The sequence below is a fragment of the Equus caballus genome, chromosome 3, assembly GCF_041296265.1.
Source record: "Equus caballus isolate H_3958 breed thoroughbred chromosome 3, TB-T2T, whole genome shotgun sequence".
In the NCBI taxonomy this organism is placed as follows: Eukaryota; Metazoa; Chordata; class Mammalia; order Perissodactyla; family Equidae; genus Equus; species Equus caballus.
In genome coordinates, this window is record NC_091686.1 from 29,381,581 (window position 1) to 29,408,767 (window position 27,187).

At 58.1% G+C, this 27,187-nt stretch overlaps 1 protein-coding gene across 4 annotated transcripts in view; it reads left to right on the forward strand.

Annotated features, from left to right (window-relative positions):
- CMIP (c-Maf inducing protein) overlaps positions 1-27,187 on the forward strand; it is a 240,906-nt gene that overhangs the window by 207,182 nt on the left and 6,537 nt on the right. For all 4 annotated transcript variants that reach the window (XM_023637379.2, XM_023637380.2, XM_070262099.1 and 1 more), the window contains 10 exons: positions 860-964; positions 7,053-7,406; positions 15,417-15,482; positions 16,791-16,817; positions 17,129-17,177; positions 19,926-20,033; positions 22,502-22,618; positions 24,327-24,467; positions 25,282-25,329; positions 26,331-26,477. In XM_023637379.2, the coding sequence (XP_023493147.1) occupies positions 860-964; positions 7,053-7,406; positions 15,417-15,482; positions 16,791-16,817; positions 17,129-17,177; positions 19,926-20,033; positions 22,502-22,618; positions 24,327-24,467; positions 25,282-25,329; positions 26,331-26,477 (1,162 nt within the window). The remainder of the gene's footprint in view (positions 1-859; positions 965-7,052; positions 7,407-15,416; positions 15,483-16,790; positions 16,818-17,128; positions 17,178-19,925; positions 20,034-22,501; positions 22,619-24,326; positions 24,468-25,281; positions 25,330-26,330; positions 26,478-27,187) is intronic.

The window sequence follows — 27,187 nt, forward strand, 5'->3', positions numbered from 1 at the left end:
TGCCGGGAGCCTTAGCGGCTGTCGGCACGGCTCTTCTGAGCTCTTAAGAAAGTCAGAAGAGCCTGTTCCCGCCAGTTCTGAAGCGACACGTTTCATAGATGCACTCACATGGAGTCACAGAGCGTTTCCAAACCCGAACGGCGTGTCCTCCTGGGGAGCCTGGCGGCGCAGGGCCCCTAGAAAGCACCCGGGGGAGTTTGTGCAAGTTCTCAGGCCAGGCCTCCCTTCGTCCCCGAGACCACCGCAGTTTTCCAGGCCCGTGACGGGGACTGTCCCCAGGCCCCAAACAGCCCTGGAGGTAGGGGTATCAGCCCCATTTTACAGATGGAAAACTGAGGCACAGAGACAGTCATGACAGATAACAGTACCTCGCATTTATGGAGGACTTAGCAGCTGTGTCCCCAGACCCTGTGCTAGGTCAGGGTGACCATAATCATTTTCCCTCCAAAGCAGGCCACTTTGAGGAGTAAAATGAGCTGTTGTGAATAATTATTCCAGAACCACCAGGCATAAAGGCATCTGTCCCAGGACATCTGGCCACCATGTGCTGTCTTCCCATAAATTAGAAAGTGGGGTCTTTACTCTAAACCCCTGAGGAGGGGCTGTTGTCCCATTTTTAATCTAAGGAGACGGAGAGCAGGGAGTTGAAGGAGCTGTCAGGCCGCTCAGCTGCCTCAAACCCGGGCAGCCTGGGTCTGGAGCCCGCGGCCAGGAGTGGCGCCCTGCTGCCTGCGTGTGCAAACCCAGGACCCAAAGTCCCCCCTGCCAGCTGTGCGAGGCCAGCGCCCGGCCTCCCCGGCCTCCTCCGTGGGCCTCGCTCCTGCGGCTGCCGTCTCACCTGCCCTCTGCTCTTTTCCAGCATGCATGGCCCCACAGGGCACTGCCCCCACCCGCGGGTCCTGCCCAACCTGGTGGCCGTGTGCCTGGCCGCCATCTACTCCTGCTACGAAGAGTTCATCAACAGGTCAGTAACCGCCGCCACGGAGGGCCTGGGTGGGGACAGGGAGGGGCCGAGGCAGCAGGCTCGGTGGCCGGCACACACCTGACCAGGCCGGGGAGGTGGAGTGGCTTTGGCGACGCTGCCTCCAGCATGGCTGCCGAGTCCCGTGTGCCCCCTGGTTCCAGGGCTCACACCCAGGGATGGTACTGGAAAGGCAAACCCGTGGATCCACACCAGCCGCCACGAGGCCATTGTGTTGACCCAGCCTCGGGAACAAGTGTTTTATTCTGAAGATTTCTCACCGCCTGGCACATGCGACACATCAGGGCGTGTGTGTGTACACACATGTGGGCGCATGTTTATGAATATCTGTGAGTGTGGATGCCTGTAACCTGTGCATGTGTGGGTGTGCACTAGGGGTGCGATAAGGGCTCCTCCCTTCCACGTCATCCGTGAGCACAGCCGCAGCCTTCACACGCGTCTTGAGTGCCTACTGCGCGCCAGGCACGGCCTTCGGTACCAGGGAGGAAACGAGAGCTCGGATTCACTGTCCCCTTGGAGCCGTACCACACCTGGGAGGTGACGGACCAGTAGATACGCAGGATTGTGTCAGATGTGAGAAACATGAAAACCATCAAACACGGCACTGTGGTCTCGAGTGGCCGGAAGAGGGCGTGGCAGAACCACTGCTTTGGGTCTCCCTGGCTTTGGGCACCAGCAGCTTATTAGGGCCGTGACCCCAGGCAGCACTGGGAGGGAGCCTGGGAAGGGAGGACAGCCAGTAGGGTCTGTGTTAAGCAGGTGACTGCTGCAGGCACCTGTGCATCCTCCACTGGGGCCTCCTGGGAGACCATGTGGAACACATCTCAGAGTCATTCCCGTGAGGGATGATGACGCTGGGATAGTTACTCACCAGCTCCCATTCCTCCCTGATCGAGGATTGCTCCTGGGATGCGGAGTGACGCGGATGCCATTAGTTGTGTAGAACTTTCCACAGTGACCTCTGGGGTTGTTGGAGAGGATATGATATGTAGGGCACAGATGGCACCTGCTGCGGCCATCCTGTCCAGTTGTTCAGGTGGCACACTGCACAATTCCAAGGGGACCAAAATGTGTCTAGGCGCTGCTAGAGCTGGGGGCAGCACAGGATTATATTTCAGTGTTTTCTCAAAGAAAAGGCGGTGGAACATTCTGAGTCACTAAAAACCTGTGAAAATGGGGCTTCTGTAACAACACTACTTTGAGTTCTTGGTGAAGGGGCTGCAAAAGAACCCTCATAAGGGAGTATTTTCTTATGACAGGGCATGAAAAGAGAGGGTTACTACTTTTAGTGTCCTCAGCCCCAGGTGTTGATGTTCGGAGGGGATCATGTCCATTCTTGAATCATTTCCCTGTTTAGAAAAAGGTGATGGTACCCCTGGGGCCAGAGCATGAAGGTGTCACGCTGGTCATTCCCGAGTGCCTCTTCCATGCCCTACAGCATGTTCTATTAAAGGGGAAAAGAAGAAGAGGAAGAGGGAGGTCAGAGGGTAGCGCGTGGCCTGTACAGCCATCCCGGCGTCCCTGTGGACGCAGATGGGCACCTGCCACCGCCTCGCGCACTCTGGCTCTGGAGCTGATCGGCATGCACTTCAAACCCAGGTCACCCCAGGGAGCAGGAAAGGCCTGAGGAGTGTCCCCCACACACACCCTCAGGCTCCTTTTCCTCCTGAAGCCTCTGACTCGTGGCAGCCTCCCTGGGCCCGCTCACGGACGCCCGAGCTGGGACTCGGCTGGGGGCAGGCACGGGAGCAGGAAAGGCGGATCCCACAGTTTCCCCTCTGCATCTCTGAAGCTCTGCCCGGGTGCCCTGGGCCAAGGTTCCCCTGACTCCGGAGCAGGAAGCAGAAAGACAAGGACACTGGAAATCGCTCTCCCAGTTCCCACCCCAGGAGAAGGGCGGAGGTGGGAAGAACCAGAATGAGGAACCGTGCACACTGTTGCACAGACAGAGGTAGAGCCAGCAGCAGCCAGAGCCTCCATTCTCCCGTCCGCTCAGCGCTCCCTCAGTGAGGGCCCATCCTGTGCCAGGTGCTGAAGGCACAAAGGCAACCAGCCGGAGGGGGCCCCGCCCTCCCAGAGCCGATGGCCGAGCAGCAGGGGCCGGGTGGGAGCCAGTAAGCACGCAGATACAGGGCAGCTTGCTCAGGGGGTGATGGAAGGAGCCAGAGGCGTCATGTACCTGGTTCACAGGAGGGCGTGTCAGCCCCAGCTGTACGTCAGTCACCGGGTAAGGCTTCACACAGTCAGAACAGAAGCCTAAACATACTCTGCCCTGCGGCCCAGCAGTTCCCCGCATCGTGGCTTTTGGCATGTTCATCAGAAGGCGTGTACGAAAGTTTAGAGCAGCGTTATTTGTAACAGCCCGGCACTCAAGTCTGCGTCGATTCCAGCATCCTACAGTGGTAGAGTGGACCAGTAAATTGTGGTCCGTTCACACGAAATGCCACGTAGCAGCAAGAGCGCACAACAGTGTAACAGGCAAACCACACCGCATCTCACGCGCGGAACCCTGAGAGAGGAGCAGACCGGAAAGGTCCCTGCTGTGTGAGCCTTTTTCCTTGAAGCTCAAGAACAGGCCAAACGAATCTGATGACAGAGGCCAGGATGGTGGCCGCCTTCGGGGTGGGGAGTTAGACGGAAGGACATGACAGAAACTTTGGGTGCCCAGAAACATTTCACAGCTTGATATCCCGGTCAGTGACTCTCAGCCGCGGGCAGTTCTGGCCCCCAGGGGATATTTGGTGACATTTGGAGACATTTTGGGGTGCCACAACTTGGTTGGGGAGGAGGGGTTTTCCTGGTACCCAGGATCGCCGTCAAACCCACCACCACACGCAAGACAGCCGTCCACAGAGAATTAGCCGAACCGTCTGATGGGCCTAAAGTGTCGGTGGTGCCAAGGTGGGGGAATCCTGGTCGGGTGGGTGGTTCTTACCAGGGATGTGTGAAAACTCCCACGGCCCCGCACCCGGGGTTCATGGACCAGCCTGGGCTGCATTTAAGTTCCCGTGGCGGGGCTGGAGCCGGGGCATCTGGAAGCACACCTCTTCCCGGCCCCGCAGCCAGTGATCGCAGCTGGGAGCTCGAAGTCGGTCCTGGTGGATGTATTTACACCCGGCAAACTGGCCCACGCTGCAAACCAAGGCTCCTTTTTTTCTGGAGAGTTGGTTGACACCGTTGAGCAGCATCCCACTGGTTAGAGCTTGTATGAGGAAGTGAAAGGTTCCCCGGGCCCGGCCCACTGCAATCCTGATTTAATTGGGATGGCTCGGGCATTGTTTTTTTTTTAACACCCCAGGCAAGTTGAGTTGTGTGGCCAGAGTTGAGAACCCCTGCTCCAGGGGGAGGTGAAGGAGGGGTCCTTTAGGGAAGTAACATTTACATTGAGACCTCCTGGCTGTTAGCAAGGCGGGAGGCAGGACAAGGTGGTCAAGGCAGAGGGAACGGCACGTGCAAAGGCCTGGCGGTGCAGACGGAGCCGCCGTGAGTCACAGTTTTCTGTTACGGTCCTTAGCCGCCTGCTGCAGAGTCACCCGGGGTGCTGCTGCTTTAAAACGCAGACTCCTGGGCACAGCAATTTTGGATGGGGCCCAGGAATCCACATTCTTGGCAAACGCCACAGGGGGTCAGAGCCACGCTGAAGGCCCCTGCAGGGGGCAGTGGAGGAAACTGAGTGTGGCTGGAGCAGAGAGACGGACAGAGAGGCAGAAGATGCAGCTGCGGAGGAAGGCTGGCCAGCCGTGAAGAGCCGTGTCCAGCCGAGCTCTGAAAGCTCCTGTGCTGAGCCGCTCCGGGGGTCCTGTTAAAATGCAGGTGTGGCAGGTCTGGGTGGGGCCCGAGACTCGCTGTCTAGCACTCCCAGTGCTGCCCAGGCCGCTGGTCGGGGACCACGCTTGGGGTGGCAGAGCTGTGCCTGTGTTTGAGCTGTGAGTTTTTCCTCTGAGGGCATCGGAGTCACTGATGGGTTTGAAGCAGAGAAGGGACCTGAGGAGATGTCAGTTTCCAGATGATCCCTAGCTGCTGCAGGATGGACTGGGGGGTGGTGGCACACGTGACTGGGGGAACCCCGAGACAGCGAATGCGACCAGGTGCCCAGGGTGGCGGCATGCGGCAGGCGATTTCCCTCCAGGAAATCGCCCCGAGGGCTGCTAAGCTGCCGTGACCTTTCCTGGGCTCAGGTCCATCCCGGCCGCTGGTCAGTCCCTGGAAGATAAAGCCCTGTGCTGTTCTCCGGGCGCGTCCTCAGTGCTCTCGGTGGGTACGTGATGTACTCACACGCAGAAGAACAGACAATTTGACCCAGGTTAGCATAGCTCGCCGGAAAATCACCCGGTCTGAGCCAAACAGCCTTGAAAATCCACTCCTAAACCCTGGCAGAGGCAAACAAAGGGAGACGGAGCGTTGGGCGTTTGGGGAGCAAGTGAGCTCTGAACGGAGGAGACGGTCACACCGCCCTCCCCCCTCGGACCACACGCAGTTTTCCATCAACCGTAGAATTCTCGGACTTCAGCTGATGGCTTTTGTTTTTCCCCAGCGAAGTTTAAAGTGTATTTATTAAACTCCGTTGGTGGGCTCAGCTCAGGCCTGGCCCGTGGCACGTGCTGGATAAACTCAGGCCCTCCATGTGTGTTGGGTCCGAGTTCTGCACTCGGCCTGGCCCTGTGCACAAGGAGCACGTGTGTCTCTCTGGAAGCACAGGGCGCATGCGTGTGGCACATTGAGGCAGGGACCGGACCAGCAGCTTCTGTGATCGTGCTGTTGTGCTGCGTCTCTGGGAGCAGCGGACTCAGTCTTGACTGCACCCACAGGGAGACCTAGAAGTTAGTCGTATCCGGACCCCACCCCGGAGACTCCTATCTAATTGGGCTTTAGGATGTTTAGAAGTGCCCTGAGGGACACTGGTATCCAGCCAGGGATGGAAAACTCTAGTTCAGGGGCGGGAAAGGAGAGGGCGGGGGGTGGAAGAAATCAGAGAAGACTTCCTGGAAGAGGAGGACCTGCATGAGATTGTCCAGGATCTTGGAAGCCACCATGGTCATGGTGTGAGGAGCCCCGGCTTTGCAGTCCGAGACCTGGTTTCAAGTCCCAGACCCCTCCATTTACGAGCCCGTGAGCCAGGGTAGGTCATTTGACCCCTAGGTGCACGTCTTTCTTGAGCTGTGAGGGTCCAGGGGCAGCAACAAAGGAAACCCATTGCTGGAATTACCTTCCTCCTGAGGCACCTCCCTTCTCCTGTGAAGTTTGAGCCCTCAGTGAGAGAAGGGCTTTAACCAGCTTCAAGGCACTGACAAGTCCTGCTGTAAAGCAGCCTAATCTCATTGTACTTGGCCCAGCATTTCCCAAACAAATGGGACATCAGTGATTCCACAGAGCCCTTTCCTCAGTTAACACCTGTTAACATCCTGCACAGCATCGTTCCTCCAGGCTGTTGGAGAGGCTGCCCCTGGGGTGTTAGCCAGGAGCAGTGGGGGTGCTCTGGACAGGAGGGACTGCAGACTCCAGAGGACTAGAATTCTGGGGTTTGGGATCCCCTTGGAGTGACGGCTCAGGTAGAGGGAACACTGAGCTTTCTCACCTGCTGGGGAGGGGGCAGTAGAGGTGGGGCCTGGGCCTTGCCCTGGAGGACAGGATGGCATCAGGCTCAGTGGAGGAAGTGGTTAGACTATAGGAAGCAACCAGAGGTAAAACCCCTTAGTGGGTCTCATAGGTGTGTCAGGAAGGTAGCCAGGAAAGACCCTGGTGGAGGTGTCTCTAGAAATTGACATTCACTCATTTGTTCAACAGACGTGTGTTGAGCGCCAGTGTGTGCAGGTTTGGATGCCATCTCCACCCCTCCCTGTCTTGAGACCTTGGGAAGCCACTCGCCCAGACCGAGCCTCGGTGTCCCCCTGTGCAGTGGGAGATGCCAGCGCTGGCTCATAGCCGGGCCCCAGGGTTCAGGGAGGCATTCACTGCGGTGGAGCGTGGCGCGTCAGAAGCGCTCACTCGATGGTGGCGTGCAGCTTTTAGGACTTCTCGGGGCCATGTGCTGGCCACCCGTCCTCACAGCCTCTCCCGCCTCTTCCCCCAGCCGCGACAACTCCCCCAGCCTGAAGGAGATCCGGAACGGCTGCCAGCAGCCCTGTGACCGGAAGCCCACCTTACCTCTGCGCCTTCTGCACCCCAGCCCGGACCTGGTGTCTCAGGAAGCCACACTGTCCGAGGCGCGGCTCAAGTCGGTGGTCGTGGCCTCCAGCGAGATCCACGTGGAGGTGGAGCACACCAGCACTGCCAAGCCGGCGCTGACAGCCAGCGCGGGCAACGACAGCGAGCCCAACCTCATCGACTGCCTCATGGTCAGCCCTGCCTGCAGCACCATGAGCATCGAGCTGGGCCCCCAGGCCGACCGCACGCTCGGCTGCTACGTGGAAATCCTCAAGCTGCTGTGAGTGTCCCCTGTGCGCGCCTGGCACCCGCGAGGGGGCGGGGGCGTGGCTTCACAGCTGGGTGTGGCCATGTTCGCTGGTTCGAGGCATGCGGAGTGTGTGCACACACATGCATGAGTGTGTGTGCACACTTGAGTTGGGGTGTGAGTAAGTGTGAGTGTGGATACACAAGATGCAGATGCAGACTATGAGGGCACAGATTTTGGGTGTGTATGTCTGTGAACATATGCCGAGTGCATGTGTGTGTGTGTGTGTACATGTGTGGGGTGCATGCAGGCCTATGTGTGCACATGTCTGCTTGAGTGGGCACATGTGTAGGTCTATGCACAAGCATACATGTGTGCATGAGTTTGAGCACGTGTGTGTGAGTGTCTGCCTTCACCTGCCAGGGTGTGCGTGAGCACACGGGTGCCCAAGTACATCTACAAGCATGTGAACCTCTGTGCATTGTGCAGGGTGTGGGCTCATTCTGAGTTTGCGAGTGTCTGTATGTGTGCAAGTGGCTTTGGGTATGTGTGACGTGACAGCAGATGTGTGGTTGCCTGAGTGTGTGTGTCCAAGTGCACGAATGTGGGTGTGTCTTGGCACTTGTGCTACTTTTGTGAATGAGTGGCTCTGAGTGCATGTGTATGGTTATGAGTGTTTGTGCACAAGAGTTGAGTGTGTGCATGTTTCTCTGCGTGCGTATGCAAGTACACCTGTGAGCCAGTGTGAGTGGGTTTTGTGTTGGGTGATCCCTGCACGCTGGGTGTGCTTGGTGTGGATGTCTGTATACGGATGTCTGTTTTCTTTTGGCGTGTGTGTGGCTGTGCACGCTTGGGCCCGTGTGCCTGGGTGTCTCTGTGGTTGTGTGTGCACATTGGTGTTGTGTGTGCACATAGCAGTCTTCTGTGTAGGGCCCTTGTGGACTGTGCCGCGGCCCAGGCCCCCGCCTCGTCCTCCTGAGCTCTCCCATGGGCAGGGAGCGAGTGGTGTGCAGGAGCCGGCTCTGCAGGCCTGGCTGGTGAGGAAAGCTCCGGAAAAGGAGCTAGGAAACAAGACGGGTCACCTCTAGGTGGTGCCGCTTCTGGCCCGGGTGCTTCAGGCCCGTCCGTCCCTGCCCCTCCATGAGCCTCGGTTGTGTGACTCTAGAGTGGGAACATCTTAATCTTTGACCCTCAAGAGTCTTGCCAGCAGTGCCATTTACCTTGTACCACCTCAGACCTGTCTCACAGTCACGTGCGCCTGGTTCCTGGAGCCCCGGGTCCAGGGACCTCGTGGCTGGCTCCCTCTGCCCTGCACTGAGCTCTCCGTTTCCGTGGGCCGGCCTGGGCTGGAGAGCCCAGCAGGTACCTCGCCTGCCTCCCACAAGCCCTGTCCTTCAGAGCAGAGCTCGGCCCTACTCTCAGGACCGGGGCCAGGAGCTGGCATTGCCAGGCGAGTTGGGGGTGGCTGGTGGGCTTCTCAGAGGAATTGGGGGTATGATGGCGAGGTCACGTCTGACTGATGCGTGGCACCTGTCTGAAGGCGGGGCACCAGGGCTGCCCGATCCGGGGGGAGGCCCGGCTCCAGGGTCCCGTCCGTCTCAGCACGTCTCCGAGGCTGTGCTGCGTTCCTTCTCCTCATGAATCTGTTGCTCCCAGAGCACACTTAGGGTCTGCTGGGGGGTGGGGGCGACCTGCCGGCTGCCTGGCAAGATGGCGGATGAGGCTGGGGGCTGCCTAGGGGTGCCCCCGTGCTCTAAAAGCAAGGCCTGTGGTGTCTGTGAAGGTGAACACATGCATACACACCCTTACACGTGCATGTCACACACTGGCTTCTTGTGGTTTGAAAAGAGACTCCGGATGCAGCAGCTCCTATCACTGTCCTCTGCCCTTGCCTCGGCCCCGGTGAGGAGAGGGTGAGGGCTCCCGGGCGGTCAGGTCCAGCCTCGCCCGTGGCTCTAGTAGCAGAGCCAGCCGAGGCACAACTGCATTAGCAGCCTTCCCCCCAGGCCCCTGCCAGTCAAAGGACATTCTAGAGTCTGCTCAGAGAGCATCTCCGAGAACACGTGTCGGTTTCCTCAGGGCAGGCGGGAGTCCCACTTTCTCCCAGCAGTGGCTGTCGGCCCTCTAAGGGACAGGTCAGCCCTGGCCCCCTTCTCCTCCTTGCCCTGGAGGAGACGGCCTCCGATTCCGCTGTTTTCCGCGAACACCTGGAACTCCCAGGCCTTCTGCTGGCCTGGCCCCGACTCGTGTTTCTCATGAAGCACTAAGGGCTTGCGTTTCATCATGCAGTTGACACGCGGTTTTTTTCCTTCTTCATAAACACGCTCATGAATGAGGACTCTGTTCTTGCTGACCTCCTGCCTGCCCGCATCGCCCAGCTGCCAGGGCGTGGGCGGGGTCAGGGGCTGCCCACTGGGAACCGGAGGTGTTCCTGGCCGCTGCTCAGAGCAGCAGCTCACAGTGTGCCCCGAGGGCTGCACGCAGTGGGGGGTTTATACTGCTCGGAGCTTCTATTACCCTGAGGGAGGTCAGAGCAGGATTTGGGCCTGAGCACTTCTTTTCCTAGAAACTTCCTCATCCAAGTCTGCTGCTGCCTGGGGGCCGCTGGGGGCCTCAGACATGTTGGCCCAGTGGCTCAGAGCACTCCAAAGTGTGATGCCATGGAAGAAGGACAGATGCAGAGCCAGACAGTGCTGGTTCACAGGCCACAGGCACCAGTGTTAGCCTGAGACCCTGGGTGCGTTCCTGTCCTCTCAGAGTCACAGCTGCCCCCGGGCGTTGGAGTGAGGTGGAGGGCCTGGCTCCGGGCTCCAGCGCAGAGTAGACACCTTGCAGGTGTAGACACCGGGCAAATGGGAGTCACGCTTTCTGATTACAACCGTGTCCTCTATTTTAAGATGCCATTGAGAGGAAGATGTATTGTTGATTTAGTAGCCGCACTTTGAAAGGAAAAAAAGCTGAATATGGCATTCAGTGCACCCCGGATGGCAAGAAGCGCGCAATCTGAGAATTGAGGAAATGCGGCTACATCACTTAATCTGCTGTGTGACCGCAGGTGGCGTTCGTGACTTCCCGGGGCCTCAGTTTTCTTGTCTGTAAAATGGGTGTCTTTCTCAGGGCTGTTGTGAGAATTTAGGACCTTTCCATGCTGGCCCAGTGCTGGTTCTTGACAAGAGTGGACTTCTATTATCAAGGAGAGCCCCCCAAATGAGAGTGGTGCGTAAACAATGAAAGAGCAGAGGATCTCATGGGAATGGAGGGTCTTAAGAGGCAGTGGGGGAGCCAAGGAAGCCACGCTTAGAGCCTTGGCCCAGTTGGCCAAGCCCGTCCCGGGGGGCAGGCGCTGCTGGTCCCAGTGAGAGTGGGCCCACCCTACAGGCTCAGCCCCTGATGAGTCATGTTGCCATAGGAAGGCCTGTGCATCGTTAGAATTTGACACCTTTGAAAAGTAATGTAAGCTGCAATAAAAGCTCCCTGGATACCCTTGAAAAGGAAAACTGTTCCCTGCACAGGTCAAGGTTCCCAGGACTGCCTTGAGAGTTAAATAAATTAGTGTGTGCCTGGCATTCGTCCCAGCGCCTGGCACCCCGCAGGCTGACGACAAGGACAGGTGCTCTTATCTCCATCATTAGCATCTCCGTTGTAGGCTTCTGGTAAGGGTTTTAAATGATGCCTGCATATGTGTATATGTGTTCATATATGTAGGTAGATGCATGGATCGATAGCTAGATCTGTTTGGAAACTTTCAAATGCCAATTCCTGGGGCACGAGGCCACTCTGTAGAAACTCAAAGCTCCCTGGAGCAACTGAGGCCAGTGCACCTGCTCTGCGGCCCTGGAAGGTCCTTGATGGGATGACGGGGCAGGTAGAGAGAAGGAGGGGATTTGCCCAAGTCCCCACCCTCAGAGATGATGGCCACTTGCTTCTCACCTTGGGTTTTAATCCCTGGGCCAGCTGGCTTGTCTTTTGAGGGAGCAGATATTTCTAAATGTATGTGCATGGCAAGAGTGAAGCAGAATGAGATGTGTCCCCACATGCCCTTCTTGCACCCTGGGCCTTTCTGAGGTGCTTCTCTCACGGTGTTCTAGAAAGGCCGATGGGTTTCTCTCTGGTCTCCCAGCCTCACTCCACCCTCAGCTCACCCCCGCTCACCACAGCGCCGGGGGCCAGCAGCATGCGGTTCTCTGGGCTGTAGCCCCGAGAGAGCTGGGGTTCAGGTTGGATGCTGTCACGTGCATGCAGCTGTCAGGGTGAGGCCTGCCTGACCCCAGCCAGTGGGCTGGGGACTTCTGGCTTCTCCCAGGCTCGTGGGGCCCCGCTGCCCTCAGGCCAGTGCATCAGCTGCTGTCCTGCCAGGCAGGGCAGCATTCTCCCCGTGCCGTGCAGATGATGCCGTGAAGGTGGAGGAAATGGCGTGGCTGGGAGGAAGCATCTTGTCCACAGACAGCTCAGAGCTCGGGTTTAGGCGACACCTGTCAAGTTGGGTTACAGTTCCGCCAAGCATGCGTGTCTCTGCCAGGCCAAGGAGGCTGCCCCATGTCCATCGCTCACCTGTCCAGCCTGTCCCTGGTGTTACCCCCACCCCAGCAAGAGACAGGAGTACTCAGCCATATGGGCTGTAAACCACTCATGGATGGCAGCATGAGGTGGAGGCCTGGGCTTCGTGCGCAGAACCTCGTTCAGGTCTAGCTTCTCCCCTCACGAGCTCTGTGACCTTCTGCAGGTGTCCAGACCTCTCTGGGCCTCCGTTTGTCCTCTATAAATGAGGGTTCTAAGCCAGCCTGGCCCCATTAACATAAGGATTAAGTGTTTGAGTGCTTGACACCTGAGGCCCTGGGGATGCTTAAGGCACCTCGTCTGCCCTCTCTGAGCCCAGGGAAAGCCTGGCTGTCTTTCCTCCTTCCTGGAGGTGGGCACTCAGGCCTCTCCCAGCCTGGCCTGCTGCTCTCCCTTCCATTCCCAGCCAGGCATGGCCAGGGGGAGAATGCCTGATAGCCAGAGGCAGCCCCCCTGGGACAACAGACCTGCCTGCTCCAGGGCAGCCAGGCCACCCACCCTGAGGCTGGCACTGCTCTTTAGATGCTCATGGCAGGTGCTCTGCTGGCCACAGGAGTCCCACGCCCCATCCCTCGGGCCTGGCCAGCCCCAGGCACCTAGCCTCCCAGCCTCTGGCCAGCACACCCACCTCACACCACCAGGCAGCTGGAGCAGGGCCAGGAGCCAACCACAGACGGAGCTGGCTGGGCCGAGGCGAGGAAGGAAGTCTGCTTGCCTTCTTCCTCTTTCTTGGCCCCCACATCCCCTCTCTTGGTCCTGGGAGCCACTGTGATGGAGCCGACAGGGGGCCGAGCTCCAGGCTGGGGAGACATGGGAAGAACAGGGTTTCCGCCCAGCCCCCGGCCCTGGCCTCCGCCTCCCACTGAGTTAGCGCCCAGGAACACAGGCGGCCCGCGCTGTTCTGCAGAAGATGCTTGTCGACATCCCCTTCTGTTCAGGAGTGACCCTGGGCCGGGCCGGGGCGCAGCCACAGCTTCAGAGCCTCAGACACCCACTCAGATTATGGGTGATTTAAAGTCTCCTTAGGGTTTTCTGTATTTGGTGACATTTCTACATAAAACATATTTTTTTTTTTTTTTTTTGGAGGAAGATTAGCCCTCAGCTAACTACTGCCAGTCCTCCTCTTTTTGCTGAGGAAGCCTGGCTCTGAGCTAACATCCGTGCCCATCTTCCTCTAGTTTATACGTGGGACGCCTACCACAGCATGGCTGCCAAGCAGTGCCATGTCCGCACCCGGGATCCGAACCAGTGAACCCCGGGCCGCCGAGAAGCGGAACGTGTGAACTTAACCGCTGCGCCACCGGGCCGGCCCCAAAACATATTTTATTTTTTTAAAGAAAAGCTAGTAAGCGCCCTTTGTGATAAAGGGAAATGGTCTTCCTCCGCAGGTAGGGCCAGGCCAGCGGCTTCCTGAGAGGTGGTGATGTTCAGTGGGTAGGGGCACAAGCTGCTCCTGGTTCGAGCCCCAGCTCTGACCAGCTGTGCGACTTGGGCCAGCACGTGTTCTTACCGCAACTGTTTCCTTGTCTGCAGATGGGGGTGGCAAGCGCGGCCCGCTCCCTGGGTTTCTGGGAGGACTGCGTGGCTGACCCATGTGTCTACCAGGAAGACCCGTGGCTCACAACACGTGCTGTCTACAATGTTTGCTCTTATTACTGTTAGATTTTCTGGAACACACGAGTCAGAGTTGGTGACAGGTGGGGGGAAGGGAGGGGAGCCATTTAGAGGGAGGCCAAGCTAGTCGCAAAAATAGATGACCCGCCCCGAGAAAGCAGCACACAGGTGTGGGGTCAAAAGGGGTCTCCGAGTCCAGACGTGCTCCCCACGCCCAGCCACCCCCGGGCGGCACAGCCTGGAGTCCGCGGACCTGGCTGTGAGTCCTGCATCCCGCTTCCCGCTGCTCGCACTCCCCTCCCGATGGCGGTCGACAACTCATGTGAATCACACGACGTCTCTGAGCCTTAGTTCTCCTCCCCTGCAAAATGGGGCTATCCTAACACGCTCCTCGTAGGATGTTTGTATTAACCGGGGTGCGTGGATGCTCCAGGGCCTGGCGAAGGCCCTTCTGTCCGCAGGCTGAGGCGCTGAGGCCCCACACCCTCCTTCCCCTTCCCTTCCTGGCTCCTTAGGGGGAGTTGGCAGAAAAAGCCGCTTCTTTAGGAAGCTGTGCCGGCGGGAGGGGGGAGCAGCCCTGCTGACTCCACAATGGCCGCGAGAAGCTCTTGCCTCCCTTCCGGTGACCTCTTGGCCACACAGCTCTGCAGTCACCTCAGCCAGCTACTTAACACTCCTCGCTGTAATAAGGGCTTGTGTACGACATGGGGCCGATTCCATGGCCTAGCAGGTCTGACACACAGTGGGTGCTCAGCACATGGCAGCCATCATTCTTCATGCTGACGTTGTTCCTACTGTCACATCATCGGCTCCCCAGGCCAGGCGGGACGTGACCCTCCGGTGCCTGGTCTCCCCCAAGACCTCAGCCGAGGTCTGTTTTCATTTTTACTTTTTTAAAATTATTTTGTTATTTTATTTCATTTTTTATTTTATTTTTATTACATCATTATTATTATTTTACTACTTCTTATCATCACCATTGTTTTTACTGTCATTAGCAGCAACTAAAAAAAAAAAAGGCTATTGTCTGAACACAATAATAGAAGTATCCAATAAATCGTGGGAGTTGACCCAAACAACAATAAGCAGATATAATTTTCATTTATTATGAATCAGTCTATAAATTTGCTCCTCAGTTCTGGTCACTCAAAGATGAGAGTAGCTTTGCGTTCCCAGCCTCAGCCCCCTGCATCGGTCTGCTCGGGCCGCCGTGACAGACTTACACAGACTGGGGCTTATGTGACAGAAACGCCTTTTCTCGCAGTTCGAGAGGCTGGAGCTCTGACATCAGGGTGTGGGCAGGGCCGGTTCTTTCTGAAGTGCTCTCCTTGGCGTGTAGACGCCCGTCTTCTCCCTGTGTCTCCACGTGGTCTTCCCTGTGTGTGCGCGTGTGTCCTAACCTCCTCTTCTTATCACAGGGGTCAGGGCCCATCCTCATTTTACCTTAATTACCTCATTAAGGACCTGCATCCAGATGCAGTCACATTCTGAGGTGCTGGGGGTTAGTTCTTTAACATAGGAATTTGAGGGGCGGACACAAGTCAGCCCGTAATACCCTTGATAGTTCAAAAGATGGAAGGCACAGTGGTCGCAGCCTGGGTTTAGAGGCGAGGAGCGGGTGAGACCCCGGGAACTGGGCCGCTAGTCCTTTCAGTTGCCCTTAAGGAAATCTCCGGACAGGCTCTGTCAGGCCTCGTGGCTGCGCTCTGGGCACCGGCTGCTGGTCCTCCCAGCTTCCCAGTGGCTGGAGCAGAGTTGGTGCCACGTGAGTCTCTACCAGACTCTGGCCTCATCTTCAGCCCATCCACGACAGTGTGCCGGAAACCTCTCCTGGTCCAGACCAAACCTGACCACTGCCCCTTCTCCTTCCAGGTCGGACTACGATGACTGGAGACCGTCTCTGGCCAGCTTGCTTCAACCCATTCCATTCCCCAAAGAGTAAGTCCCACTCACGTCTCCAGAACCCTCTGACCTGTGAGGGAAACCTCAGTCGTCCACCAAGGCCTTAGCGGGGGGCCTGGTCACGTCCAGTCACGGGATGCACTGAGCCACCCTGGGAGCACCACAGGTGACGGGGGAGATGGAGATGTTGGTCCTCAGCTGTGGGACCCCCGGGGAGGCACCCCACACACACACTCTGAAAAGCGGGAGAATCACCTCCTCGAGTTTTTGGAGGGACTCACTGAGCTGAGGATGTGAGCAGAGCCCCCGTCCCGCACCACACCCCCACGCAGGAGCAAGCAGTTTTATTGCCCATCAGAAGAAAGGAGTCGTGCCGTCTGCCTCTCCTCTCTCCAGGGCCCAGTACAAATCAGAAGGAAATGCATGTGGAATTGCTCTCTAAGCTGAAAGCTGTCTTATGACGCCCATTACACCCATTACGGTTATTAGCTCCCGCTCCACAGTGTGCTGGGCCAGAAATGGACCCTCCCTCTGTGTCTCTCTTGCCAGCCCTTATCGCAATATTGAATCTGTCACAGGAAAATAGGGAGAAACAGCCCGGCGGATAATGGCCTGAGGAGAAGGCTCTGTCTAATAAGCAGGCCCTAAAATGCCTCAGGTCGCTGTTTTGATAGATGTGAAGAAGCCAGTCCCCGGGCAGCCAGGGGCTCTCTCAGGAGCCCATTACCGAGCCTGTGTTGATGATATGCGGCTCTCCGAGGGGGACATTACACTCAGTAATTGCCCCATTTGCTGGCCTGGCGTGTCCCTGAGGCCCCCAGGACTCGAGACCAGAGAAATCCGACTCCTGAGAGCCACCGCATCTCCGAAGAGCAGTGGCATCGCTGGCTGCAGCCGCTGTCTCTGCAGCCCCAGGGACACACTTGACAGTGGACCCATGATGCAATTCGCCTGGAGAATGGTCCCTCATTGCTGCTCTGATGTACGGCGGTAATTAGTGCGGCCGCACCTTAACTGTGGAACAATTAACAAACACACCTGGGTCCCCAGTGCCCACGCACAGGCACACATGCTCACACTCACCCCAGTTAGCGCCACTCCTGTTTATAGGTGCGGGACCTGGGGGCGCTCAGTCTGTTCACGTTACCATGATCTGTCGCCTCATCAAAGGAGGCCTTTGTTTTGCAGTTTCGAGCAGGGACAACATGTCCGTGTTCCCTTCTCCACTCCCGCTTCATTCCTTGAATCACACGTAAAGCCGAGCGGTCCCCCAGGAGGTCTGTGGGTCACGGTGCCGTTTCAAAGGCGCCCCATTAACCCCCTTTCCCTTCGCTTTTGTTGCAGAGCACTCGCACACGAGAAGTTCACCAAGTGAGTATTTCAGCAGCGCCCTCGTTGCCTCCCCCTGGTACCAGTGTCCTCTGTCCTGAGATCGTCCCCCAGCAGCCAGCCCTCCTTCCGGCCCATTCTCTGTCACGTGCATTCTAGGAGGCAACGATGGCTCCTCTTGGAAGTTCTCCTGCAGCACGTGTCCAAGCCCGTCCAGGCCTTTCCCGGTCTGCCAGCTCCCCCGGGGTCCCTGGCCCTTCCTGGCCCCTCCTCCATCCCCAACCCTGACCCCCGTCCTGGTCCACACCAGCCGGGACCCTAGGCGTGACCCCACTCCCGTCCGTCTCTTTCAGGGAACTGAAGTACGTGATTCAGAGGTTCGCTGAAGACCCACGACAAGAGGTGAGGTGTCCCTTGGCCCCCCAGAAGGCATGCTGTCAGGGCCGTAGCAGGACTCGCGCAGCCCTCTCCGAGCCTTCTGTGGCTCTGTCAGGGCCTCCTTGTCACCCACCGGCATTCAGAACAGTTTACAAAGGCCTCTTGCCTTGTGCATAAACACAGCCCCCGCCGTGAGCGTCTGAGCCAGCCTGGGATGTCAGAGTTGTACTGTCAGCTCAGGCTAACCAGAGGCGGTTTCTCCTCGAATCCCAGGCCTTGATTTGGGGGCCGGCTGGCACAGGGGCTCCCTGCCAGATGCAAGACAGCTTTCGGTTCTCTCTGGTCCTGCCAGTCTCTGTGAATCTGCAGGCAGGGAAGGAATCTGAGTTGAGATCTGAGCCGGGGTTTCGTTTCCCGGGCATGGTGGCCAAGGGCCTCCCTGAGGGGCCACTCTGTCCCTCAGACAGCTGGGCTTCAGGGAGAGGGAAGCCTTCCATCTGAGTCTGTGTGTGTGAGCAAGGACTCAGAGCAGACTGGGGACCAACCGCAGCCATCTCCTTCCACTGCATCAGTGTGATGACAACAACCAGCCTTTATTCGGTGCTCGCCCGTCAGGCACATTCCGTGCGCACAACGCTTTCAGTCAGTTCTATCATTATATTTCAGGATTTATATCAGAATTACCCTCCTTTGAGAGTTGAGAAAACTAAAGTTGAGTTCCATCCCCAAGGTCACACAGCTGGTACATGGCTGAGGCAGGATTTAAACCCAGGGAGTCTGGCTCCCAAGCCTGTACTGAAGCTGGCTCTGTAGCATTCACGCTGGGCTGGGGGCTGCAGAGATGAGCAGGAGCTCCCAGCCCCCTTCTCTGTGTGCATGGATTCCAGGATGTGAGGGGGTCTGGCTCCCAGGCAGGGACAGACCCAGCCACATGCACCCCACTGGAGCAGGAGGATAAGGATGGGCAGAGGAGGGAGCGAGTTATTCTCAATGGAGCCAAAATATGTTGTCTTCAGGCCATGCTGTAAAACCTACTCTAGAAGGATCTAGTTCTAAAACACTGTGATTCCAAACCCGGGTTCCAAAGGCTATCCTCGGGTGCGATGGGAAAAAGCGGAAATGGTGGATGGGCAGCTTTCAAACGGTCAGATACCAGTGATGGTCTCCGTGGTTCCGAAACCTTAGCTTTCCTTGCCGTGCATGAAGACAGATTCTCAGAATTCCCCTGGAAAGTGGGCCTTTATTTCAAACACAGACTTTGAAGTTGGGGAATAAAAGTGGCACCAGCTGCTTCCCACAGCAGAGCTTCAGAGCCAAGAGCTGGGAGCGAGGTTTCCAGGCCCCGGGAACATCCGTGAGGAGAGGAGGGCCTGGGAGAGGACCCGCTCCTGGACCAGCCTGGCGCCTCGCCTCCCCTCCCTTCCCCTCCCTGGGCCTGCCTCTGATTTTCTCTCCTCTTCTCTTCCTCTGTCTCCCCTCCCACCTTCTCCCTCCTGAGTGGAGCCAAAGTTGTTTTATAAGCGTTTTGCTATATTTGTTGAATGGAGTTTCATAGTCTTGGGTCTGTATTTCTTTGAAGTAGATAAATTAACGTTTGATATTCTTCCAACTCAGAGGGAAAATCCAAGCCCCACCACCTCTGTCTTCTGTTTACTTGTGTGTGAGTCGTGATCACTTGAGTATCTGTGAGTAAGTGACTCTTGGCAGCAGATTGTCCTCTCCTGAAGGACATGGTGGGGCTGTTCTCTCCTCTGTCTTCTGAGGAGGAGGAATAGGAGGAACAAAGGCCCACGTTTCTGTCTCTCTGCCCCCCTCCCTCTCTCTCTCTCCTTCCTTCTTTCTCTCTTCCTTTCTCTCTCTCTCTCCCTCCCTCCCTCTTTCTCACTCTCTCCCTCCCTCCCTCCCTCCCTCTCTCTCTGCAGTCACAGCAGGGGCCAGGGTGGATGTGGGATTCCTCCCAAACACAAACACACGCACACGCACATGTGTTTGCACACACGTACACACGCCCACCCACACACTGACACACCAGGCACTGGGGAGGATGTTGAAAGGCAGAGAGAGAGCTGGGCTTCCGGCACTGAAATTGCCCCCCGCCCTGGACAGAGTCCCTTCCAGGGAGAGGCACAGAGACTCAGAAGGAGGTGCAGATGAGACCCAAAGAGAGGGTGGCAGGGTCCCAGAGAGCAGGTAGCGGGACAGAGACCCAGTGAGGGGGCGGACAACTGGAGAGGGGGACCGTGCTCTCACGTGAGGGTGAAGATAGGAAACTCAAGGAGGGAAGAAAGCAGTCCCCCGGAGGGTAAGGGTCCGCAGTGGGGGGAGCAGAAACCCAAAGAGTGAGTGGGGCGGAGGTTCAGAGAGAAAGGGGGGCAGAGAGCAAGAGAGAAGGGTTAGAGACACAGAGAGGGGAGAGAAAAGGAATGCCACCCCCCCACAAAAGGGGGCTACGTCTGTGCAGTGGCCTGGAGCCTCCCCTCGGTTGGGCCACAGGCTGCTTTTATTCAGGGCAACCAACCAAACCGGCCCCACCCTCCTCCACGGAGCTGGTGGCTGATGGCTGGAGCTCCCTGGTCTATGGGGACCACGGTTTTTCCCAAAAGGCCTTCCGTGGAATTTGATAGAAGGCTGGGAGGCGCTGGACTAAGCAAGGTGAAACAGGTCCTTCCCTGCAGGACTCCTGCGGCCCTCGGCAGCCGCGTGTGTAGACACAGGGCGCTGTTCTCGCCGGGGCCTCGAGGGTCTGACCCCGGTGCCTCTCCTCTGCGGCAGGTCCACTCGTGCCTGCTGAGCGTGCGGGCCGGCAAAGACGGCTGGTTCCAGCTCTACAGCCCCGGAGGGGTGGCCTGCGACGACGACGGGGAGCTGTTCGCCAGCATGGTACGTGGAGCGGGCCCCTGCGCTGGCTCTGCCTCTCCCGACTAGTGAAGAGCCGGCCGTGGCTAGCCCGGGAATTTCTAGGCTAAAACGATGCTGATGGTGAAGGTCGTGGTGGTGAGGACCACGAGGGTCCCTTCCTCATTTCTTATCTGAGCCTGCGCCGAGCCAAGGGCATGAAATGCCTCCGTCTCACTGAGCTCTGTGTGGAGCTGTCGCTTCCTGTCACCCCAGTGTACAGACCAGGCAGCTGAGGAGTGTGGCGCTGGCTGCCCCAGCTCACAGTTTATCACAGCAGCAGTGTGAGGTCCCAGGGACTGAGTGCTTCGCGTGCACAGGGATTCTAGAAGGCACTGCGCATCTACCAGCTCATCCAATCCTTGCAACGAGAAGCCAAGGCCAGGGTGATCGTCCACCCTGGAGATGAGAGATCCGAGGTCACCAAACCAGTACCTGCAGCGGTGGTGACTTCTGGTACTTTCTTTGTGCCGGGCATCCCTCACGGGCACTATCTCTTAATCTTCACAGTACCCTATCCCTTAACTACATCTGTGTTGAAACAGGCCCAGAGAGGTACAGTGGCTTGCCTGAGGTCACACAGGCCTTCAGCCTCCATGTCCCTCCCTTAACCCAGGCCCATGCTGTCCAGAGCCAGCCCCTTCTTCCACTGTCAGAGTGTCCAGCTCCTGAAAGGAGGCAGAGACTCCCCTCCCCGAGGGCAGATGCTCCCCCAGGTGGCCAGCAACCTCAGCTGTCTGGCTTGCTGCCAACGCCAGCTCCATTCTGCCATCAGGAGTGTTCCCAAGCATGAGAAAGCCTGGGCGTCAGCCACACCTGGTTCAGATCGCAGCTCGGCTCCGTGCTAGCTTGGTGACCCTGGGCCACTGACTTGCCTCCCTGGGCTTCCGTTTCCTCATCTGTAGAACAGGGAGAGTGGAATTGGCTTCACGGGGTTACCATGGCGACTGCGTGCGATAATAGATGCGAGAGGCTGAGCCAGAGCCTCGCGCAGTGAGGGCTCGCAAGTGACGGAAGTGACAGTTGCAGTTGTTCTCATCCCTCCGGGAAACCGGTTCAGGGGGTGAGCTGCTCATCAGGCTCGAGCAGTGAACTCAGCGTCCAGGTTTGTGCAGTGACAACAACTCCGGCACTGTCCCTGGAACCATTCTTGAAAGGAACTTATTTTTAGGTCCTTTTCCTTAAACGTACCTGCCCTCCCCTCCTCACCTGCTGCCTGACCAGTCCCTTTTGAGTGCCCTGTGCATCCTGGAAGTGCTGGCCCTGCCTGCCTGTGCCACCTCTCTCTCACCGCTCACGGAGGCGCCTCTGATGTCACAGCATCGCCATGGCAACGCCTGGTGGTCCCCCCACCCCTGGCTGTGGGGACTGAGTGTGAGAGAGAACTCAACGAGCTGGCAGCTTCCCAGCCAGAGAGGTGGCGTTTGTGTGCCAGAGTTGTTCATGATGGAGCAGAAGGAAACATCCATGGGGAAGGAGCAGGCAGCCCCTGGGATGGCACTGCCTCGTTTCCATGGAGACACATGGCACGGAAAAGGTGCCCTTGATTAGGCTGCCGTTTCCCACCACGGAAGGGCATTCACTATTGCTTGAAGTGGCGAGGGGAGCAAACGAGGTGTTGGGCCCCCCCGCCCAGCCCTGTTGCTTGGGGACCCCTGCCCTTTGGCCTGGCCTCTAGATACACCAGAAAGAATATAAGCCAGGATGGAGCAGAGTTTGCCAGTTCTTGGATTTCTGGGGCAGACAATCGCTCACAATGCCTCTGGAGCTCACAGAGGGCCTGGGAAGGGGAGCTGGGGCTCCGTGATGTTCCCTGTCCCACGTGCGAGGCTGGGCTCATGCACCCCCGAGCAAGGGCTGCCCAGAAATTTCCGCCAGGTTGAACAGTGCTGAGAAGCCAGAGGGCAAATGTCAGCAGAGTCCTGAGGGGAGCAGGGCTTGGGGAGGGGGGGCGGGGGTGGTAAATGTACATGACATAGATTTTACCATCGTAACCGTATTCGAGTGTACAGTTCTGTGGCATAAAGTACAATCACGTTGTGCAGCCGTTGCCACCATCCATGCACAGAACTCTTCACCTTCCCCAACGGAAAACCCTCCATGTCTATTAAGCACAAACTCCGCAGCCCCAGCCCCTGGCCCCCGGCCCCCACCATTCTGCTTTCTGTCCCCATGAATCTGACTGGTGTAGTCCCTCACGAGTGGAATTCTACACGATTTGCCCCTTTGTGACTGGCTTATGTCATTTAGCACAGTGTCCTCCAGGTTCCTCCGTGTCAGAGGGGTCTTTTGAATCTGATTATTTCAGATCTGGTGTCCAGAGGGGGTGTGGCGGGGGGGGCGGTTCTGATAAACGTCTGGTTCTGTGATCCTTCCGGTGTGCTAGAGGCAGGTGCCGAGGGCCACAGCCCCACGCGGTCGCTGCCCTTCAGCTGGTCCGTCTCCTCTCGCAGGTGCACATCCTCATGGGCTCCTGTTACAAGACCAAAAAGTTCCTGCTCTCCCTGGCGGAAAACAAGCTGGGGCCCTGCATGCTCCTGGCGCTGAGGGGGAACCAGACCATGGTGGAGGTAAGGAGCCGGCCCGAGGCCCCGGCGGGCTGCTGGCTCGCCCGGTGCTTCCTTCTCGTTGACTGAGTGCCTTCTGAGAGCCCAGAGCTGTTACGGGAGCTGGGGATACGGAGGCGGGTGCCGTCCCAGCCCCCTGAGCTTAGCGGGAGCGAGCGGCCTTCGTCCAACAGTTTCTCAGTTTCCCTCATGATCTGTGTTGGTCAGAGGGATCCAGAAGGTTTCTGTTCTGCTCGTCTATTGCTGCATAACAGACCACCCCAAATGGGGGCTTAAAATAACAATACTCCTTGATTTTGCTCACGCATCGTGGGGTGCCTGTGCTCAGCTGGCCAGTTCTCGCTCTGGTCTCCCCTGGTCACAGTCACACGGGCTGGCTGGGTCATCTCCGAGGCTTGTTCACCCGCATTCCCGGCCCCTGCCTCAGGGCACTCACCCAGTGGAGGCTGGAGTAGCCTGGGCTGCCAGGTCTCTGCACGCAGCAGCCTCAGGGTTGTAGGGTTCCCACTCACCAGCGAGCACACCCTCGGCCCCAGCCCCTGACATCACCTGTCACCCGATCCTCACCATCTGCCCCGAAGTCCCAGAAGCCTGGGGCTCCTAGAGCCACTGTCCAAAGAGAGACCAGGCGAAAGCCATGTCACTTTTCCTAACTTAACCTCAGAAGTCAGGCAGGAGCACTTCCGCCACGTCTGCCCATTGGGAGGGAGTCGCCAAGGCCGGCCCATAGTCAAGGGATGGGAATCAGGCCTCATCTCTCAGCGGGAAGAGTGTCAAAGAATTTACCACCAGAGCTTCTTGTGCAAGTGAGAGTTAGGGTGAGATCTGAGGACCAAGGAGAAGTTAGCAAGAAGGCAGGAGCAGAGCACTCCAAACAGCACGTGCCAAGGCCCTCTGGCAAGAGGCTTGGTGGAAGAACAGGGCCGGGGGGGCGAGAATATAGTGAGTCAAGGGGGCAAGAAGTTCAGGATGCAGCTGGACGTGCCTGAAAAGGCCTGGTGAGGAGCTTGAAGTTTGGTCCAGATGCTGGTCCTGACTGCCTTGTGCAGGGGGACGTGGGGACAGGGGGTGAGCAGAGGACAGGAGGCAGGCGAGCGGTGGCGTGAGGACCTGGGCCGAGTGGGCTCTGCTTGGCGAGTGAGGAGCCATGGGAAAGGGGATCTCGGAGGCAGGGCCGTCGGCGTGTGGATCCGGGCAGGCGGGGCTGGGAAGGAAGTTGTGCACGCGCAGCAGGCGAGGCCCTCCAGGAGGCTGCGCAGTGCACGTGTACCCCGGGGCTGCAGTGCAGTGCAGTGCGCACGTCTGGAGGACTTACTGTGTGCCAGGCACCAGGGGAAGAGCCAGGGGTAGAAACAGGTGTTGTGTCTTTGGGCTCTCTCCCAACCCTCAGGGGCCTGGCATATGTCGTTTCTATGTGCATTTGCCAAGAGCCTACTGTGCGCTCAGCTGGGTGTCCACTAACACGCCTTGTACAGGTGGGCCGTGGAGGTCGGTGATCTGTCCAATGTCACACGACATTGCAGACCGAAGAGCAGGTTGCTGATTTTCGGAATAAGACCCTTGGGGTGCACGAGGTGTGCTGAGCTGATCTCTAGGCCCCCTTTCTGGAGAGTGGGGCTGTTGGGCGGGCTCTTTGGCCCTCTACGCCTACACGGGGCAGCCCGGCCCGGAGTCGCAGGCCGGCGGTAACACATCCCTGGCTCCCGGGCAGATCCTGTGCTTGATGCTGGAATACAACATTATCGACAACAACGACACCCAGCTTCAGATCATCTCAACCCTGGAGAGCACGGGCGTGGGGAAGCGCATGTACGAGCAGCTGTGCGACCGGCAGCGGGAGCTGAAGGAGCTGGTGAGTCCACAGCCAACTCCCGGGGCCTCCCGTGCCAGGCCGGCCGAGACAGCGGCTGGGGTGCAGTAGAGCAGAGCCTGGGGACTGTTACTTGCACCTCCCTGGGCCTCTATCTCATTGAATCCTCCTCCAGACCCAAAGTGGTCGGGATTAGCACCTGCCACTTTCCAGATGATCAGAGACACAGAGAGGTCAAGTCAGTGGCCCAAAGTCCCACAGCTTGTCCAGGGCCTGGCCAGGACTGCATCCTGCCTCACCCCAGAGCTGTGCATGGCAGTCACCTGCCCACCCTTGCTCCCCCTCATCCCCACATCCCATCTCATGCATGGGGGCTTGACCTCCAAATGCAGCACCTGCACCTCTTGGCCACAGGGCCTTCTCTGTCCACACGCATGCACAGCAGGACGGAAGTGGCGGGAATTCCCGCCGCCTGGTCTCCTGGAGCAGCTCTGAACCACTGACTCATGGGAGAGGGTGTCTAAACCCTCCAGCTCCCTCCCCTCCAGAGGGAGATCCCCTAGACGTGACTCCTCCCCCGTCTCCCAGAGGCCCCCATGGTAGCTGGACCGATAACACCCCCTTCCCTCAGGGGCCTTTGCCATCTCTCTTCCCCCTCCCCTGCTAGCGAGTCTTGGGAATAGACCACCTGTGCTCAAACCCTGTCTGGGGTCCGCCCCTGAGACCAAGACCACCACGTTGCTTCCTACCACCAAGAAGTGAGAATGGCGCCATGCGTGGTGGTCGTGGAGGTAGGGTCACAGGGAGGAAGCTCAGGGAGAAGGACGGGTCGTAATCAGCCTGGTTTCTGTTGCAGCAAAGGAAAGGCGGGCCCACAAGGCTAACACTGCCCTCCAAGTCCACAGTGAGTTGTTTTCCTTCTCCTGCCGGGCCGGGTGGAGGGAGGAAGGTGGGTCTGTGCTCCCTGCTGGCAGCGGCAGACAGTGTCTGCTGGAGGTGATGGCGGGTGAACAAGGACCCTGTGATACTTGCCAGGACAGCTTTTCCAGGAGGGAACCAGGCTACAGGAAACCAAACATGGAGTAGATTATTGTTAATAGTAACATGTTACCAGTTATTAATCAGAATGGTAGTAGGAGCTAGTATACATTAAACATTTAATGTACCAGATACATTAGTTCCTTTTATCCTACTGCCCCACTATGCTTAGCACATGGCTTCCACCTCATGGTCCAAAAAAGGCTGCTCAAGCTCCAGCCATCTTGTCTCCATGCCAGCCATCAGGAAGGAGGAAGAGGCAAACATGCCCCTTCCTTTTAAGGACCTTCATGGAAGCTCTGCTTGACTTGCCTGCTTTTAGACCATTGTCCAGGTTTAGCACATGGCCACACCTAGCTGGGAAATGAGCTTTAATTCAGGGCAGCCAGGTGGCAGCTAAAACTCAAGGATTCTATCACTAAGATGAAAGGGAGAATGTATGTTACCCTCAAGAATCTCACAGCCTAGTGCTCAGGCCTTAGAGTTGAGGGGCCTCAGTGTTTGTATGTGGGAAATGGACATAAGCTGCTGCCTGGGAGACACACGCACGCCCAAGGGAGGGCTGTGGCCTTGGAACACCCCAGCTCGTGACTCAAGGTGTGAGTCATGGCACTGAAGGCTTTCTCCTCCGCCCGCAGCTGCCACCCATGGGGACATGGAGGCAGCCCCTCCCTCCCTGACACCCCCCTCAGCCCAACCCACCAAGCTGTGCCATCGCCTCGGCTCCTGGGGATTTGCCGCCCCCAGCGACAGCTCTCTGGGGGTCAAGGGAAAGGAGGTGGGGAGGGGGTTGGGAAGGCTCAGGGTCTTGGGAGCCCCCGGCAGCCCCCGGCCTCCCCAAGACCCCGCCTGTCGGTCTGTTTGCAGGATGCAGACTTGGCTCGTTTGCTGAGCTCTGGCTCCTTCGGAAACCTGGAGAACCTCAGTCTGGCCTTCACCAACGTAACCAGTGCCTGCGCCGAGCACCTCATCAAACTGCCTTCTCTCAAGCAGCTGAACCTGTGGTCCACTCAGGTGCGACCGCCCGCCCGTGCCTGCGCCCCCGCCCCCGCCTCCCTGCCCGCCCTCCACCCCAGCCTCGTGCCCACCCTGTGCCCTCCTCCATGGCTGGCCTTTCTGCCCAGAGCCCACGGGCCCAGTCACTTGACTACTACACCCTTCCCGGCTCAGCACCCAGTTCCCCCAGGCCAGAGGCGGTTTGGGACCTCACGAAGCCCAGTGGCCCATTTTGCAGCTGGAGTCGCCGAGGCCCCAGGCAGGGACATGCCCAGCGGTGTCAGAGGCACCAGGAGACAGAGCTGAGAAGCAGGGTCTTGCGAGCCTGCCTGGGGAGCGCGGGCAGCCTGTGGGTCTCTTCGTTGTAATAAAGACCGCTGTGCTTGCTGCCCATGCTCAGTGTACTTCGAGCTGTCAAGCGCTTCTCATGGGTCAGCACTCGTGCAGCACGTGTGGAGTGTAGGGGCCACCGTCGCCCTCATTTTATAGCAGAGAAACCTGGGCGTTCCCAGCAGTCCGCCTTCCAGGCCCGGCCCTCCCCATCCCACTGTCCCAGCTGTGGGGAACGGCCGCCTCAGCTCCCTCTCGCATCCGGGAGTTGCTGAGTTCAAAGCCCCCCTCCGTAGAGGCGAAGCTGACTCCCAGGGAGGGCCATGGTCTGGCCCGCGTCCACAGGCAGAAGCCAGACTCAAACCCAGGTCGGGAGAGGCGTTTGAATCTTTGCAGAG